The 12420-nt window shown below is 37.2% G+C and overlaps 1 protein-coding gene across 5 annotated transcripts in view; it reads left to right on the forward strand.

The window, feature by feature from the left end:
• CROT (carnitine O-octanoyltransferase) overlaps window positions 1–12420 on the forward strand; it is a 62404-nt gene that overhangs the window by 29604 nt on the left and 20380 nt on the right. For all 5 annotated transcript variants that reach the window (XR_004627415.1, XR_004627417.1, XM_034667281.1 and 2 more), the window contains exons 12-14: window positions 6164–6247; window positions 6329–6436; window positions 6886–7016. Coding sequence is in view for 3 of the 5 variants with exons in the window: in XM_034667281.1 (XP_034523172.1) it covers window positions 6164–6247; window positions 6329–6436; window positions 6886–7016 (323 nt within the window). In the remaining 2 variants the exon portion in view is untranslated. The remainder of the gene's footprint in view (window positions 1–6163; window positions 6248–6328; window positions 6437–6885; window positions 7017–12420) is intronic.

Raw genomic sequence — 12420 nt, forward strand, 5'->3', positions numbered from 1 at the left:
GCCCCCACAGCCACTCTCCCAGCCCTCGCTTCCAGGGCTGGCACATCTCTGTCCTTTGTGCTTCTAACACCGCCTGTCACCCCCGATTGCTGCGCGCGCTCCCGAGCTCCCTGTTTCAGTGTGGTTCGTGAGCGCTCCGGAGCACCGGTTTTCCGTCTGGTTGCGCGTGCACTCCTGAGCTCCCAGTTTCAGTCTAGTTCGAGTGTGTGCTCCAGAGCTCCAGTTTTCAGTCTGGTTGCATGTGTGCACGTGTACCTCCCGAGCTCTCAGTATCAGTCCGGTTCCAATGAGCGCTCCAGAGCTCTGGTTTTCAGTCTGGTCACACGCCCGTTCCCTGGCTCACGGTCTCAGTGTGCTTTCTCCCAGGTGCTGGTCCAGGAGTCCGGCCGGCTCCCCACTGCACGTGGCTACTGCTTCCCAGCGCCCTTCCCCTTCTGTTTATCTTCCGATCTGTGCGTGGATTCACGGCTCCCTGCTTCGTACCTCAGTACTCAGCGCTGGAGATGATCGTTTGTAGAGATCCAGATGTATCTTCCTGCGTCTCAGGCTGATATCCTGGGTGTTCAGGATGGTCTGGTAGATATCCAGCTCGATTCAGGGGACCAGCTGAAAAAAGGGTCCCCTACTCCTCTGCTGTCTTTTCCCCCCTTCCATATCTGTAGTTATGGATTTTAAAGATTTAGGAAGCTCTTGAAAATCTTTACCTATTTGTTGAGAATTACAACCTATTTTTTTTTGAAGACTTTATTTTTGCAAGAGAGAGAGAGGGATAAGAAGGGAGGGAGCACAAATGGGATGGGGAGGGGCAGAGGGAGAAGCAGACTCCCCACTGAGCAGGGAGCCCAATGCAGGACTGGATCCCAGGATGCCTGTGATCATGACCTGGGCTGAAGGCAGATGCCTGAACCACCCAGGCACCTGAATTACCACCCAGGCACCTAGTTTAAAAGATACATCATTATGTCTATGTTCTTTGCACAGAGAAGTATATGTAGATCTAGTTCTAGATTTACCTAGTAATTTTTAAACTATTTTTCCTAAAATTGCACATGAGCTTTGGAACATTTTTTTACACTATAGATATTAAAATGTTTGGTGCTTCTACCATTTTTTACCTTCTTGATTAAAAAAAAGAGAAAAATCCTGTTTCTCTTTTATTTCTCCTGTGATCATCTTTATTAACTCTACCTTGCCATTTTCTGATGGACATTCAAGAAGTCTATGAACAAAGAAAATTAAAAAATGAGAGGTTGCAATATACACTTATAATCCCATTGTAAGATTGTTCATAAACTATGTAATTGGCTATAAAGTAGCATGAGGTAGTTTTTTTGTTTTTGGTGGCCTTCCTCCAGAAGCATTTAGTGACTATACAAATAAAAAGACCTGTTATATTGATCTGGGCTCAATAGTTGTATTAACCAGTATTTATTCAGTTTTAGGTGATAGAAACCTAAATTATACTGGCATTAGCTTAAGAAGGTATTTGTTGACATAGGGCTACAACTAAATTTGGGTAAGACTGACTTCCAGCGTTCAAATGCTTTCATTAGAAATTTCTGTCTCCGTTTTTTGGCACTACGTTCCTATGTTTGACTTCATCTTCAGGTAGACTATCCCATGTTATTGTTGAATCCACAGTCTCATGTCTTTGCATCTCCCTTCATAGATTAGTGTTCCCTATGCAAACGGCAAGCTTACCACTGCTCCTGCCCCCGCCCCTTGATTCCAGCACCAGTCTTGGGAATAATGCTCTCTTGTTGTTATTAGCCTTTGTCTATCATGTGCCCATTCTGAGGAGTCAGGTGCTCTGATTTACCAGGCCTAGGTCACATGTTAAACCTTGCAATTTAGGGGTTTAGAATCATTCTCATTCAAACCATCACAGACATGTGGTGGTTGGTTACAGAAAAATCTCAGAAGAAGGTGAAGTGGTTGATGAGGCAATAAAACTATTATAGTAGCTCATCAGAGTGAGAGGTTGCTATGAGTCCTTTTAAAGATTTGTTGTCTTTTCTCTTTCTTGGAGTTCATTGTTGACAGAATATTTCTTGTTAATTTCATCAGTTGTCTTCTCTTGAGTTCTTTCTTTTCTTTTTCTTGACTTTCTCAGTCTGGTTTATATCCTCACTATTTCCTGGAAAACTATCCTTTGTAAAGTAGCTAACTACTTCCTAGCATCTTCCTCTATTTCTCTTCGACCTATGCTGAAGTCGATTACCCTCCTCAAAATACTCCGACACCGCCTCCATCTTAACAGTCTTTTCCTATCTCATTCTGACCTTAATGTTAGTATCACTTTTCCCTCCTGCGTGTGTTCTCGTCCCTGGTTTAATTGTTTCATGGACCGTTTTTATATAGGTAGCTTGCAGTTAGTCTTTTTTTGTTTTCAAGTTTTCATTTAAATTAACATAGAACGTTAACATAGAACGTAATAGTTTCAAGTGTACAATATAGTGATTCAACGATCCCATACATCCACTAGTGCTCCTCACTACAAGTGAACTCCTTAATCCCCATCACCTATTTTGCCCACGCCCCACCCACTTCCCCTCTGATAACCATCAGTTCTCTTGACTATAGTCAAGAGTCTGTTTGTCTTTCTCTTAATTTTTCCCTTTGCTCATTTGTTTTGCTTGTTAAATTCCACATGAGTGAAATCATATGGTATTTGTCTTTCTCTGACACATTTAGCTTAGCATAATACTCTGTAGCTCCATCCGTGTTGTTGCAAATGGCAGAACTATCTCATTTTTTATGGCTGAGTAATACGCCATTGTATATGTATACCACATTTTCTTTACCCATTCATCAGTTGATGGAGCAGTTATTCTTTTCAATTTAACCTATTAGTCTCACTGTGAGAATTTTGTTTCATTGTATATTATTCAAACTGGATGTTATATTGTTGCATAAGGTTACATTTTTCTCATCATCAAGAACTCATCATCTTACTTGCCTTCCTCACTTCCAACCTTCAAACCACCCCCTAAAAAAAAGCACCTTGCACTACTTTGATTTTTACTAATAGTACTGTTTGCTCAGAATCAGGATGAAAATAACTTTAATGATCTTTGTTATCTCTAAATAAAGAATATTGGTTCCATAATGAACACACACCTCAGCACAAATGAGATCTTTCTTGTAGACAGTGTATGGACTTGTTTTATGTGTATGTATTAACACCCATTTATTTATAAAAATCTATCTCCCTTTGATAATCTGCTTTTAAAAATCCCATATTGGTTTCATCTTGTAACCTAAGATGATTATAGAAAAAGCAATTTCACCTATGTAAAACATCATTAGTGAAGTGTATATAGTCGGCCTTTGAACAACATAGGTTTGAATTGTGTGGGTCCACTTAAATACATGGATTTTTTTCAATAAATACATATTTTATCCTGTGATTGAAAAATAAGGTAGAAGTTGCCAAATGACTAAAAGTGAAGGAAAGATGGCAGAGAGATGCTGAGAAGGCTGAAACATCAGGCTTACGAAACACCTGCTTATGGCACTCCTCACCTCACTACCTGTGCAGAGTTTGGTTCTCTGAGATCTTGAACAAAAAGTTGTAAAGGAACCGGCTCTGGAGAGGGATTCTCATGAGGTGCCAAGACCAGTCATTGTCCACAGTTGGCCAAGAACCACAGAATGATAATCTGCAACCCCCTGCCCTCTCCACCTCCAGGGATCCAGGAGAACACTTGGGGCAGGATAGTAATGTGGGCTGCAAAGCACAGGGCAGGAAGGAGTGCTGTCTGAGGTGCTGAAAGTTCTCTAAGGCGGAGAACTAATACTGCTGGGAGCAGTTTGCCAGCATTTCCCACAAGCAGAAACTGAGTTAGAACCATGTGGAGGGGTCAGGTGGAGAAAGCAACCTAGAAAGAAGGATAACAGTGTTGTGCCTTCTCCAGTTCTTTGTCTTTCCCTGGACTCTGCTTGAAAGGAGGTTTCCCACATTCCTGGGTGAGTTTTAACTTTGGGTGGGGATGAGGTGCCTTTGGGGGGTGTGGTGCCTTATTCTACTCCTGTACTGTACAGTAAATGTATTTTCTCTTCCTTGTGATTTTCTTAATAACATTTTATTTTCTTTATCTTTATTGTATGAATACAGTGCATAATACTTATAACACAAAATACGTTAATTGACTGTTTTTGTTATTCCCAAATGTTGTGTTCCGGTCAACAATAGGCAATTAGTAATTAAGTTAGTTCTGAGGAGTGAAAAGTTATATGTGGATTTTGATTGCATGGGAGGTCAGCGTTGTTCAAGGGTCAGCTGTATACTGCATACTGTAAAAGTAGGTCTCTTCTAAATGCAATGCTGTGTTGCTGCTCTTTTCCATTGGTGCTTAAATATGTACTTTTGTGATTATAGTAGTTAATTACATTTCCCTCTTGGGATTTAAAATCCTGGGGTCAACTATTTTGTCCATCTAAGGTTTATTATTGGGCTTTGTGAAGGGCACATAGGAAGCATGTAATAAACAGTTAAATAGTAACAGCTGTTACTGATTATTGCTGTGGTCCACGTTCTGTGGGAAGCACTTCATAAGCATTATTAAAATCATTTTTCACGCCAACTATATGATTATTACCCCCACTAACCAATGAGGCAGTTTACTTAAAGAATTAAGTAACTTCAACAGTTGCACAATTGGGAAATGGTAGAGTTTAGACACTAGATTGAAGCCCTCATTCCTAAAAAGTATGTTATGCATAATGTCTCCATATAAATTTAAAAAAAAGTTAAAACTATATGAACAAATAAAACATCAANAGACACTAGATTGAAGCCCTCATTCCTAAAAAGTATGTTATGCATAATGTCTCCATATAAATTTAAAAAAAAAGTTAAAACTATATGAACAAATAAAACATCAGGAAAGCATATGAAGTTTTCATATTTCCTAACCTTTTTAAAAAAATCGATGATTAGCTTTCCACCATGAGATGGGTAGGTTGAATTACCAGAGAGACTTTTGTCCTGCAGTCCTGCTCTTTCTTATTGGGTCCAATAAAAGAGTTAGAAATTAATTTTACTGTCTCAGATGAAACAATATGTGATTATCTGTGCAAATTCTTTGTAAAATTGTAAGATGCAGTTAGAAAATGGGCTTGTCAATGACCTGTGAGTCTCATTATTATGTCAAAGGACTGATGGGGTGAGTTGCTCGTGCATCTTCTTCTGACCTCCCTCAGGAGTCTTTCCTGATGTTGTGGTTGCTATCTAGTTGGTAACAGTTTTAATACTGTACTTCTAGGCTCCACTGGGCTGTGACATAGGTCAACGGATTCCTGTAATGTTAGGGCGATACTTAAGACACCTAATTTACTCCTCTGAACGTGGACCCAAGTGTGCTAGTCCGTATCGTAAGCCTCCCTTCTTTCTCTCCAAGGCAGGTAGTGTCACATTCAGTTCATGAATGGTAACTGTTTAATGTAAAGTGATAGTAGTAGCATGGAGGAAAAAAACTGTCTTATGTAATTGTCGCCAAAGGCCATGGAAAAAAGAAAGCAAAATGTTTGTCTTCCAGAATAAATGATGGAAAAATTCACTAGCTGCAGTTCCTTTCTCTCAGTATAGCTGTCAAAACTGTAATACCCCTGAAATTCAGCCCATCTTTCCAGCATTCCTGAAACACTGAGAATTATTTCTGCCACATCTGAACTCTCTTGTAGACATAAACACAAACTGATTGTGCTTTTTAATACTCACCTAGTGGCTTATGTCTTTACCGATAAAGTTCATATCAGTGCTTAGTTTAGCCTTCAGAAAAGTCTGTCATCCGCCTTTGCTTTTTGTACAGTGCTCTTAAAATTTCAGAACATCTTAGCACTGCACACATACACCTGCTTTCATTTCTAGTTTGAATAGCAGTTATTTTCTCTAGATTGTTCATGGTTGCTTTATACCCCTCCCCATTACCTCAAGGTCTCTAGGTGCTTCCAACTTTAAGTATTTGTTCTTTTGCAGCAAATAAAATACAGCAGTCACTTACTATGCTGTAGAATATCCATGTCTATGTTTTTAGGTGAGGCATTTGAATTCTGCAGTTTAGTATGTATTAAGATTGGAGGGGCGGGAAATTGAAAAGAAAATATTGGGTCAAGTTTTAAGTTGACGAAGTATTCAGAACCTTATGTATTTAAATTTTAGCATGCTCCTCTTGATGGAATGGTTATGGTAAACATCAGCCATTATGTTAATGAGAAGATTTTTGAGAATGAAGGAAAATGGAAGGTATGTTAGAAAAAATATTTCATCTTTTTTTTCTTAATAGTTTTTTGATTTAATATTTTTAAGTCTTTTCCCTGTTTTCAGGGTTCAGAAAAAGTACGGGATATACCACTTCCAGAGGAGCTTGTTTTCACTGTGGATGATAAAATACTAAATGACATTAATCAAGCTAAAGCCCAATATCTCAAGCAGGTAGATTTTTTTACTTTTTTCCTTAGATACTAATGCTTTTTCTTTCAACTACCATTATAAAAATTTGGCTATCATCCAAGCATGATAACATAAAACATTTTATTTATTTTTAAAGATTTATTTATTTTAGAGAGGGAGTGCTAGCCAGTGGGGGGGGGTGTTGGCAGAGGGAGAGGAGGAGTGAGAATCTTAAGCAGACTCCCTGCTGAGCACGGACCAATAAGGGGGCTCGATCTCGCGACCCTGATATCATGACCTGGGCTGAAATCAAGAGTCTGATGCTTAATTGACTGGGTCACTCAGGCACCCAAACAACATTAAAATATTTTAAATTATAGCTTTGATGCCTTTAATTTTTTTATATGTAATGATTAATGCAAATGATGAATTGGTTATCTTTAGGGTATTCTTAGCTGATTTTTCACTTTTCCCATTTAATATTTTGTTAGGCATCTGATCTGCAGGTTGTGGCATATACCTTTACATCTTTTGGCAAAAAGCTAACCAAGAAGAAGATGCTTCACCCTGATACATTCATTCAGCTTGCACTTCAGCTGGCCTATTACAGACTTCATGGACGGTGAGGACCACTCATTTTCCATTTTCAGGCTCTTGAAGTTCAAGGGTATATCTTTAGCATAGCTATTCCATTCTCACTCCCCAGGGTTTTTCCTGACTTTTTTTCCCAAGTGGCACCATGTCCTAATTTGGACTTCCATCGTCAGTGTGTTGGAGTTTTGATGTGTTACACTTCTACAGTCTTGTTTTTCATCACCTAAAGTATCCACTGTCTTCTAAGAGAGGTTTTCCTCTTCTTGGAATTCAAATCCCTAGGTTTTCTTGTAGCCTCGGTTTCCTGATGGGTTCATGATTTTATAGATTATCCAGTCTTTACTAATTTTTAGGATAGGAGAGATGGTATGTTGTGACTTTCTACATCCTAGGCAGAAGTAGAAACTCCGTGATCTTGCTTTTTAAATATCTAGTCTGAGAATATGTGTCTTTAAATGGGATATTTAGGTCATTTGCATTTAAAATAGTTATCAGTAAGGTGGGGTTTAAGTCTACCATATTGTTTTTTCTTTTTATCATTATCTGATTTTTGTTTTTTTATCTTCTTTTGAATTCATAGTTTTTTTTTTAATGATTTTTTATTATATTATGTTAGTCACCATATAGTACATCCCCGGCTCATAGTTTTTTTTTTAATTGTTCCATTTTATCTCCATTGTCAGATGTACTCTTTTGTTTTGTTTTGTTTTTAGTAGTTGTACTGGGGTTTATAAAATACATCTTTAGTTTACCTGAGTCTACCATCAAGTAACATTTTCCACTTGAAGTGTAATAGAAGAACCTTAAAACAGAATGCTTCTCCTGTTTTTTTGTGCTGTTGTTGATGTATATTATACTTCTGCATACGTAGTTAGCCTCACAATACACTGTTACTATTTGCATTAAGCGGTTATCTTTTTTTCTTGTGGTAAAATATATATAAAAGAAAACTTTCCTTTTTAGCCATTTTTAAATGTATAATCTAGTAGCATTAATTACATTCTCAGTGTTGTTCAACCATCACAACTGTCGATTTGCAACATTTTTTTATTACCCCAAAGAGAAACTATACCCATTAAGCAGTAATTTCTTACTCCTCCTTTTGCCTCAGCCCCTGGTAGTCTCTAATCTACTTTCACTGTCTATGAACTTGCCTGTTCTAGATATTTCCTCTAGGTGGGATCATAGAATATTTGTCTTTTTGTCTCTGATTTATTTAACTAAGGGTAAAGTTTCCAAGGTTCATCCCTATTGTAGAATAAGAACTTTATTCTTTTTTATGGCTAAATATTCCACTATATAGATATACCACATTTTCTTTATCCATTCATCTGTTGGTAGACACTTGTTTTGTTTCCACCTTTTGGCTACTGTGAATAGTGCTGTAGTAAACATTCACATACAAGTATCTGAGTCCCTGTTTTAATGTGAGTCTATACTTAGGAGTGGGATTGCTGGGTTGTGTGATAATTCTTTTTCACTCTTTGAGCACCTGCCAAACTATTTTCCACCATGGCTATACCATTTGACACTCCCACCAGTAGTATACAAAGGTTCCAGTTATTCCATATCCTTGCCAACACTTACTTTTTTCATTAAAAAAAAATATAACTGTTAGTTTTGAAGTAGTATTTCATTGTGGTTTTTATTTGCATTTCCCTTTTGACTAATGAGGTGGTCTATCTTTTCAGATGTTGATTGGTCATTTGTATACCTTCTTTGGCAAACTGTTTTATATATTATATAAAAGTCCTTTGTGCTCTTGGTAATTGGGTTGTCATTTTCTTTTTGAATTGTAAGAGTTTGTTATGTATTCTGGATATGAAACCCTTACCAGATAATGTGATTGGCTAAGTATTTTCTCCCATTCTGTGGGTTTTCTTTTCACTCTCTTGGTGGTATCCTTTGATGTACAATGTTTTAATTTCGAAGTACAGTTTATCTATTTTGCTTTCATTTGTTGCCTGTGCTTTTGTGTCATATTCCAGAAATCATTGCTAAATCCAATGTCATGAAGTTTTATTATTTTGTTCTTGTTTTTTAAGATTTTATTTATTTATTTGACAGAGATTGGTAGAGCACAAGCAGGAGGAGTGGGAGAGAGAAAAGCAGGTTCCCTGCTGAGCAGGTAGCCTGATGCAGGGCTCAATCCCAGGATACTGGGATCATGACCTGAGCCAAAGATGCTTAAGCGACTGAGCCACTCAGGCACCCTCTTAATGTCATGAAGTTTTACCCTTATATTATCTTCTAGGAGTTTTATAGTTTTAGGTCTTGTTTTATATCTTTAATGTGGGTTTTTCCTCTCTCTTTTTTATTTTTACTTTTATTTTTTTATTTTATTCTTAATAGAGCAAGAACATAAGCAGTGTGGGAGGTGGAGGAGCAAAGGGAGAGGAAGAGAGAGAATCTTAAGCAGACCCCATGCCTAGTGTGGAGCCCAGTGCAGGGCTTGATCTCATGACTGAGATCATGACCTGAGCCAAAATCAAGAGTCAACTTATCGACTAAGCCACCCAGGCACCTGTCTTTGATGCTATTTGAATTAATTTTTGTGTATAGTGTGTGGTAAGGGTCCAGCTTCATTCTTTAGCAAGTGGATATCCAGTTTTCTTGGCATTATTTTTTGAAGAGACTGTTCATTGAATGATCTAGATGTTCTTGTTTAAAATCGGTTGATTATAGATGTGAGGATTTATTCCTGGGCTTTCAATTCTATTCATTAATCTCTGTGTCTCTTCTTGTATCGATACCATACTATTTTGATTATTGTAGCTTTGTAGTAAGTTTTGAAATCCAAAAATATGTGTCATGTCCTTCACCTTTGTTCTTCTTTTCAAGATTGTTTTGGCTATTCTTGAAATTCCATATGAATTTTGGGATTAGTTTTTCCATTTTTGCAGAAATGTTGGAGTTTTGAATCTGTATACTGCTTTGGGTAGCATTGTCACCTTAATGATAAGTAGTCTCCAATCCAAGAACACAGAGTCCTGTTCCATTTATTTATGTTTTTTAAAAATTTCTTTAAGCAGTGTTTTGTAGTTTCCTTTGTATAGAGTTTTTGCTTCTTTGGTTAAGTTTAATCTTGAGTATTTTATTCTTTTTGATGCTGTTGTAAATGGAATTATTTTCTTAATTTTCTTTTTGGGTCATTCACTGCTAGTGTATGGAAATGCAGCTTATTTTTGTGTGTTGGTTTTGTGTCTTTAAGCTTTGTTTAATTTGTTTATTAGTCCTGATAGTTTTTTGTGGACTTGAGATCAAATCATCTGTCAGTAGAGGTAGTTTTGCTTTTTTGTTTCCAATTTGGATGCCTTTTATTTCTTTTGGTTTGAACCCAATAGTATGCTGAATTATCCTTGTCATACTACTTATTTTAGGTAGAAAGTTTTTAGTCTTTCACAATCGAGTGTGATGTTAGTTGTGAGTTTTTCATAAATGTCCTTTATCATGTTGAGGAAGTTTCTTTCTATACCTAGTATATTGAGTGTTTTTATTATGGGAGAGTGTTGGATTTTGTCAAATGCTTTTCTGTGTCAGTTATCATGTAGGACTTATCCTTCATTCTGTTAATAAGGTGTATTACATTGATTGATTTTCATTTGTTGAACCACCCTTGCATTCCTAGGATATATCCCACTTGGGCATGGTGTATTGTCCCTTTAATATGCTGCTGAATTTGGCTTGTTACCAATTGGAAGATTTTTGCATCTTTAGTTATAAAGGAATATTGGTCTATTTTGTCTTCTTGTAATGTCTGTTTTTTAAAGCTTTTATTTCAATTCCAATTAGTTAACACAGTGTAATACTAGTTTCAGAATTTAGCAGTTCAGCACTTCCATACAGCACCTGGTGCCCATCACAACAAGTGCACTCCTTAAACCCCATCACCTATTTGACCCAACCCCCATGTACTTCCCCTCTGGAAACCATCACTTTGTTCTCTATACTTAGAGTCTGTTTCTTGGTTTGCCTCCTTCTCCCCCACCCATCCCCAACCCTTTGCTTGTTTGTTTCTTAAATTCTACATATGAGCAAAATCATGTGGTATTTGTCTTTCTCTGACTGACTTTGCTTAGAGTAATACTCTCTTGCTTCGTCCATGTCATTGCAAATGGCAGGATCTCATTCTTTTTTAAGGCTGAGTAATCTATACACACCATATTTTCTTAATCTATTCATCAGTCAATGGACATTTGGTCTGTTTCCATAATTTGGCTTTTGTAGACAATGCTGCTATAAACATTGGGGTGTATGTGCCCCTTGGAATCACTGTGTTTGTGTCCTTTGGATAAATACCCAGTCATGCGATTGCTGGATTGTAGGTGGTTCTTTTTGAGGAAACTCCATACTGTTTTCCAGAGTGGCTGCACCAGTTTGCATCCCCACCAACAAACAGTACAAGAGGGTTCCCCTTCCCCACATCCTCTACCAACACCAGTTGTTTCTTGTATTGTTGACGTTAGCCATTCTGACAGGTGTGAGATGGTATCTCATTGTAGTTTTGATTCCTATTTCCCTGACGATGAATGATGAGCATCTTTTCATGTGTCTGTTGGCCATCTGTATGTCTTCTTTGGAAAAATGTTGTCTCTTTGTTTTTGGTGTCAGGGTAATGCTGGCCTCACTATGAGTTAGGAAAAGTTCCTTCCTTTTCAGTTTTTTTGGAGGAATTTGAAAAGGATTGTTCCTAATTTTTTTAAGTCTTAGAATTCATCAATGAAGTTATGTGGTCCAGGACTTTTGTTTGTTGGGAGGTTTTTGATTACAGATTCATTTCCTTACTTGTAGTAGGTCCAGTCAGATTTCAATTTTTTCTTGAATCAGAGTTGGTAGTTTGTGTGTATCTCAGAATATGTCTATTTCATCTAGATTATCCAGTTTATTGGTATACAGTTGTTCATAGTATTCTCTTACAACCCTATTTATTTCTGTAAAGGTGGTAATGCCCTTTCTTTCATAACTAATTTTAGTAATTGGAGTTTTCTCCTCTTTTTTTTTCTTAATCATTGTACTTAAATGTTGTCAGGTTTGTTGATCTTTTCAAAGAACCACATTTAGTTAACTTTCTCTATTTTTAATTTCTATATTTTGGTTATCTCTAGTCTTAATTATTTTCTTCCTTTTGCTAGCTTTTGGTCTACTTTGCTCTCCTTTTTTCCAGTTCCTTAAGGTGTGCACTTGGTCTATTGATTTGTGATCTTTTTTTTTTTTTTTCCCTAATGCAGGTATTTACAGCTATAAACTTCCCTTTGAACACTTTTCATCCTCTAAGATTTGGGAGGTTGCAGTTTCATTTTCATTCATCTCAAGGCATTTTCTGATTTCCCTTGTGATTTCTCCCTTGACCAATTTATTGTTTGCATGTTGTTGGATGTCTTCATATTTGTGAATCTTCCATTTATTCTTCTGTTACTGATTTCTGGCTTCAT

The sequence above is a fragment of the Ailuropoda melanoleuca genome, chromosome 1 (assembly GCF_002007445.2).
Source record: "Ailuropoda melanoleuca isolate Jingjing chromosome 1, ASM200744v2, whole genome shotgun sequence".
In the NCBI taxonomy this organism is placed as follows: Eukaryota; Metazoa; Chordata; class Mammalia; order Carnivora; family Ursidae; genus Ailuropoda; species Ailuropoda melanoleuca.